This window comes from Entelurus aequoreus, linkage group LG01, assembly GCF_033978785.1.
Source record: "Entelurus aequoreus isolate RoL-2023_Sb linkage group LG01, RoL_Eaeq_v1.1, whole genome shotgun sequence".
Classification (NCBI taxonomy): Eukaryota; Metazoa; Chordata; class Actinopteri; order Syngnathiformes; family Syngnathidae; genus Entelurus; species Entelurus aequoreus.
In genome coordinates, this window is record NC_084731.1 from 42,718,570 (window position 1) to 42,725,198 (window position 6,629).

The window sequence follows — 6,629 nt, forward strand, 5'->3', positions numbered from 1 at the left end:
CGAGAACAACTTTTTACTGTCAATATTGGCTGCTGAGTTTAATTTTTTAATGTTTTCTGCTGGTGATGTGCCTCTGGATTTTTTCAATGAAAAAAATGTGCCTCGGCTCAGAAAAGGTTGAAAAACACTGATTTAGAGAGTTTTGTGGACGGAATAGAGAGCCCTCATTGACTTCATTGTTAGCGGACTTTTTATGTATTTATTTATTTACGACTTAAAATGCATACAAAAAGAAAAGCATATGTGTTCATGTCTTATATGGGGATTGTGAATGATAGACAGCATGTCAGTATGACTGATCTGATACTATGGTCAGAGTACAGAAGCGTTACTCCAGTGATGTCAATCTACGGAAATTACTGATCACACGGACTATGCAAAATGGCTGACTGAATTTGTGGCATTCTGGTGATGTTTAAAGTTAAAGTTAAAGTGCCAATGATTGTCACACACACACAAGGTGTGGCGAAATTATTCTCTGCATTTGACCCATCACCCTTGACCACCCCCTGGGAGGTGAGGGGAGCAGTGAGCAGGAGCGGTCGCCGCACCCGGGAATTATTTTTGGTGATTTAACCCCCAATTCCAACCCTTGATGCTGAGTGTTAAGCAGGGAAGTAATGGGTCCCATTTTTTATAGTCTTTGGTATGACTCGGCCTGGGTTTGAACTCCCAACCTACCGATCTCAGGTAGGTTGGACACTAGGCACACTGAGTAGATGGTACTTTCACATACTTTGCGGATTGTAAATACAATTAGATATGGTTTAATGGATACAATGAAACACATTAAGCATATAAAATCAACTTGTTTTTCCACTCTACTGGTATTTTAAAGACCTCCTCAATCCCACTGACATGTCTTCTGACGAGTAAACAATGCTTGGGGACTTATCAAAGTTATCAAAAAGCTCCTCGGTGGCAGTGCTCCTGGGGTGGATGAGGTACGCCCGGAATTCCTCTAGGCCTTGAATGCTGTGGAGCTGTCTTTGTTGACACAACTCTGCAGCGTATCTTTACATATGTTTCTGTGCTAAACTGTAGCTAAAAAATAATCAGAGTCCAAGGAACAGACACATATTTTCATGCATGCATTTATTATCTATACTCCTTCCTATATTTTTTTGGATATATTTTTCATAAATACATAAAAACAATATCACATGATATAATTAAATGAAAATTTCCCCACACATGATTGCACATTGTGTTGTTTACGCGCTTTTAGAGTGCCACCAAATGTCCATTCACACTCACACACTGACACACACACACACACACACACGCACACACACAGACGACTTGCACAACCTGCGACATTCTTGTATCTTTTTCTACTTTCGTCTTGTTTATACATATTGACAGTTGAAATGATATTCCTTAGAGTGTTTTGTCCAGAGTCCTTTCATTAGCCATAATTCCATTTGGCAAAAGTTCACAATGTTTTTTTCATGGGATGGTTTAAAAATCTGGATGCAATCAGTAAGGAAAATGTCCATAGACTTTGAGGTGTCGTCATATTTAAGACACTGAGGACACTTCTGTCTTGCTGGTGGAAACTGAGCTCTCGTCCTCCACCATGCCGCCCATTCCGATGGTGCTCAGCATGCAGTTACGGAACTGGAAACAAGAGCAAAGAGATTCCTTATAGCATTGAAGTTGCAGCATTTAGTGTGCACTAAGGGGGACTGTGTACCAACCTGTTTATTAAACAGCACATAGATGACAGGGTTATACAGGGCAGAACTCTTTGCAAAGAAGGCGGGGAGAGCAGCAGTCAAAGCAGAAAAGTAAGCTCCCTTGTTCATGAAGATCCATCCAGCAAAAGTAGCATATGGCACCCAAGCTACCAGGAAGCCAAAGACCATCAGCACGCACATACGTGTGACTTCCTTCTCAGCTTTCTGAGTGGAGGCTGAGTCCTGCTGCTGGGCTGCAGCCTGGAGGCAAAGCACAGGAAATGATGTTGGACATGATGGAGTTGCAGATCATGCTGCTGATCACATGTAATGCACAACTTACAGCTTTGACTGTCAGCACAAGGCTGCCGTAGGTGAAGAATATCAGGAAGACGGGAATGAAGAAGTGGACGACAAACATGTATATGACGTATGATTCGTTGTTAAAGCCTGGAGCCAGAGTGTAGTAGTCGGGTCCGCAGGAGCACTGCATGCCCTCGGGCAGGTACCTGTTGAAGATTGAATCCACTTTTCTTTAGGAGATATTACAGTCATTTGCATGCAGTAAATTAGTCTGATTTCTCTTTTTTTTTCTTTCTATTTTCACACATGTATGTGAAGTTCCAGTCTACATTCTCGACTTCTAATTCGACTGTTGGCCCTAAGCTGTGTGTTTCTCCTATGCTAGGGGGTTCTTGTTGACCTCAACACTGCTATTGTGACGTACAAAGCTCATAACCACATGCTGCCTGGGTGTCTACAGGAGAGGTTTAAACCCAGAGAGAATCCCTATGACCTCAGAGGTTCAGCTGTCTTCCAGAAAGCTAAGATAAGAACAAGCTTAAAAAGTAGATGTGTTTCTGTCAGGGGGGTTCAACTGTGGAACAGCTTGGATTATTCCTTAAAATGTTCCAGTTCTATTCACACATTTAAAAAACACTTTAAGACCAATGTCTTGAAAAAATATATCACTCTAGAATCAACACAGTAGTTAATACTATGATCAATGTTAATTCAAATACTAAATGTGGGTTATAAATAATAATGGAAGTACAATTGTTTGTATATAGTATATAAATTGGTACAAAGGTTTAACATGTCTATAAGGATATTTCACATGCCTTTACTGTGTATATAATTGAACTGTGTTTATGTTATGTATAATGTGTATTTATAATATGTTGTACAATGGACATTCAATAATTTTCGGAAGTTTATTTTGTACTTGACATTGTTTATAGGGTTAGGCGCAATAAGTGTTCAACTTCAGCCTAAACCCTTTCGGTCTGCAACATTTTCATTTTCAATTTAAGAATGTACAACTGTTTGTTTATTTTGTTGAAGATTGACCGAAGAATAATAAACTTGAAACTTGAAACTTAATCGTGGTCAATTCAGCTGGTTTAGCTATATGGGATAATATTTTTCTATATGGGATAATATTTTTCACTAAACAAAGAATGATTGTCAATGTTTCTTGTGGATGGTTTTAAAACATTTGAGGCAGAGACTACTTTTCATCAATCTCTGTTTGTGCATGCGCAGACTATGTTTCCGTGTTTCTCTGTGCGTGCAGCGTTCCTCACTTTTGGCAAACCCACCTCATCCCCTAATTTCTGATTGTTGAATTTAAATTCCTACTTTCTCCTGGTCAGAGTCAATCTAAGAGAACTGTTAGATTGTGCGTTAAACTGTGTGTCCGTTCTGAAAAAGGTTAGTCTTTAGGGTTGGTTTTATTTAGGTGTAAAAGAAAGGGCATCTCTATCCTCCTTCAAAACCGCACTAAAAGAACACCTCCAGGCAACTACAACCCTAAACTAACACCCTCCCTTCCACATAATACCTCTTCGGATTATAAATAATCAAATGTAAACAATCAAACAATCAAATGTAGACACTTTTTCTTACACTTTCTGATCTTTCTCTCTATGTCCACTACTTGCTATACATACCCTACCAAGTCAGTCCTACACTGTTTCAATATCCATTTCTCTGATGATGCAATTGTTGATGCTGATTGTTGATGACTGAAGTGTTGATACCAAGCAAACCTAACCCCCCTCCATATTCCATACCCCGGATTGTAAATGTAAATAATGTAAATAATTAAATGTATATACTCTGATGATTATCTTGTGTGATGACTGTATTATGATGTTAGTATATATTTGATAGTATTTGATAGTATATATATGTATCATGAATCAATTTAAGTGGACCCCAACTTAAACAAGTTGAAAAACTTATTTGGGTGTTACCATTTAGTGATCAATTGTACGGAATATGTCCTTCACTGTGCAATCTAGTAATAAAAGTTTCAATCAATCAATCATTTGCCTGTGAATATTGTAGTAAAGAGCGGCGTGTTGGTTCTCCACAGTCACTATCGCATACAGTAGCTGGCTACATGTCAGACATGACTATTTTCCAATCCCATAATCTAGTGGTGTTAATCAGATTTTTTTAAAAGTCAAACGCAATTAAACTAAAGTGTTTATATGTATTTTAGAGAGCTGTTTTTTAAGTCAGTTCATGGAATAATTTGGTTTTCTTTAGTGCATATAAACATACTGAGTATGAAGCTTCTTTTTTCTCTAATCTAATGACTGGTTGTCTGTCTCAGCTCGGATAGGCCCTAAATTCTCTCTGCCCCTTTTCAGGATTAACACAATAGCAAACAGTTGGATTACCTGGACCAACCAAAAAGTGGGGGTGCAGCACATGCTAAAGCCATGACCCAAGTGAAAAAGACTCCAGCTCCGGCATGTGTACCACTGAACTTGAAGCTTCCCATAGGTTTACAGACGACGATGTATCTCTCGACGGCCAGCACCACCAGTGACCACAGAGCAACTTCACCTGCAGGACAGTTTGGTTACGAATCGCTCATCTTGTCATTCCAAAGGTGCGTTAATGACGGGGATCTTACCTCCCAGTGTGGCCATGAATCCCTCAATGGCACAGAAGGTGGCTCCCATTATGAAGTAGCCATTGACAGCAGACGTGATGGTAATGGTGAAGCCGAAAGCGCACATGATGAGACCAGCCACAGCCAAGTTGACCAGGATGTAGTTGAGAGGTTGCCGGAGCTTCTTGTTCTGAGCCGTCACCAACAGTGTCAGACCGTTGATGGGGGTTCCAGTGCAGATCAGGAAGAACATGTAACATGCCAGAAGCTTGTATATCATGGGATCCACCATGTAGTATTGTGGGTATTCAAAGGGACTTCTAACAATCCCGGTCCTGTTGGACATGGGGATGTAGAAGTTTTTGCCTTCTGTGCCATTAGGCTCAAATCCTCCGTCCCAAACCATCTTCGTTCACTTGGTTTACGGGAGCTTCAGTCAATCCAAACTTGGGGAGCGTGTAGTCGCGAGTCGTGTCCAGAAGCCAACCCCACACCTGTGGCTTTTGTCGTCCTCTGTGTTTTATACCTCATTGAGGTGATCTTAAAGGCGACTAATTTAAACTTTGTAATTAAAGTAATTCAACTCGATTCGATTAGTTACATTAAAGGATTATGAGGGACGGACCAGCTCAAGTCTAACTGATAATTGACTTTGCAAGACAATTCAGGTCACGTCCTTAAACTGTGTTAACTTACATTTTTCTACTTCAAGTAACAGAGAATGATCAAATGACCTTTTGCATGTCAAAGTTAACAATTAGACAATAATAATTATTAAAATGATGCTCATATAGTACTGTCCATATTACTGTGTATTGCAATACTTAGCCAAATAATATGTAGACATTATATGAATGAAACAACAGCTGCAAAAAACAGACATCACACTAAGACAGACAAGTACAGCAATAAAAAAAGGGAATTTATTAAACTTAGTAGTGAAAATGTGTTCAATTGCAACAAAAGTCAGTACAATTTTTATTTACACAATGGTGAGTGAGAATGGGAGTTTTTTGGTTGTTGTTTTTTAACTTATTTTATGCCTTAGCACGACAAGAAAGTCAGATGGCAACATATTCATATATATAAATAACAATATTAAAAATGGTAGGCTCTGCAGACGAATCCAGATGTGTCTCTACTACTTCAGGGTCTGAAGGCAACTGATTAAGATGTTTGGTATCTTGCGGGCCCTCATGTTAATAGGGATGATGTTTGATAAGAAATTATCGAGTTCGAGCCCATTATCGAATCCTCTAATCCAGTGGTGTCCAAAGTGCGGCCCAGGGCCCATTTGCGGCCCTCAGGTATTTTTTTAAGGGCCCCGCGGCACATTCTGAAAATACGATTAAAAAAAACAAAAAACATAAAAAGTGGTATAAAAGAGCAAACGGGTGAAAAGTAACAATAAAATATTGCAATGTTGACTCTAATAACACAAAGCTGTCATGCAGGGTTTTTCTTTCTTTAAAAAATAATAATGAATCAAAATCAATGTCATTAGGAATTATTGACCTATTCAAGGCTCCAATTACGCCACATTAAATATTCCACTTTAAGATATTTTTTTGGGAAAATGTTGCATATTTTGTGTTTGCCATATAAAAAACTAAGCTGTTTTTTTTTTTTTTTAAGTGCCTAAAACGAACAAACAAAAAACATAAACAACAATACAACGTATAATTGAGGAATGGATCTGAAGTTTTTTTTTTTTTTTTTTTTTTTTTTTTAATTAGTGAATTACATTTATATAGCGCTTTTTCTCAAGTGACTCAAAGCGCTTTACATTGTGAAACCCAATATCTAAGTTACATTTAAACCAGTGTGGGTGGCACTGGGAGCAGGTGGGTAAAGTGTCTTGCCCAAGGACACAACGGCAGTGACTAGGATGGCGGAAGCGGGGATCGAACCTGCAACCCTCAAGTTGCTGGCACGGCCGCTCTACCAACCGAGCTATACCGTCCCAATAATATTAATAATGTCCTGCCCAGCTTCTCGGGCAAATCATATAGCAGATGTAGATGCCCATATCGGCTGTTCAG

At 39.1% G+C, this 6,629-nt stretch overlaps 1 protein-coding gene across 1 annotated transcript; it reads right to left on the reverse strand.

The window, feature by feature from the left end:
* Positions 1-1,078: 1,078 nt before the first annotated feature.
* Positions 1,079-5,097, reverse strand: LOC133652385 (green-sensitive opsin-like). The gene is made up of 5 exons (XM_062051097.1): positions 4,609-5,097; positions 4,370-4,538; positions 2,023-2,188; positions 1,701-1,940; positions 1,079-1,620 (listed from the first exon to the last, which is right to left on the reverse strand). Exons 1-5 carry the CDS (start codon positions 4,991-4,993, stop codon positions 1,522-1,524), a joined length of 1,059 nt encoding a protein of 352 aa, XP_061907081.1. The 5' UTR covers positions 4,994-5,097; the 3' UTR covers positions 1,079-1,521.
* Between the last annotated feature and the right edge of the window lie 1,532 nt (positions 5,098-6,629).

Bases quoted from the DNA above. Each gene is read 5' to 3' on its own strand.
- LOC133652385 (XM_062051097.1), bottom strand. From the start codon at position 4,993: ATGGTTTGGGACGGAGGATTTGAGCCTAATGGCACAGAAGGCAAAAAC. The intron at 2,189-4,369 runs GTAATCCAACTG...AATCTTCAACAG, and splicing joins CCACTTTTTGGTTGGTCCAG to GTACCTGCCCGAGGGCATGC. The intron at 1,621-1,700 runs GTTGGTACACAG...TCTTGTTTCCAG, and splicing joins ATGTGCTGTTTAATAAACAG to TTCCGTAACTGCATGCTGAG.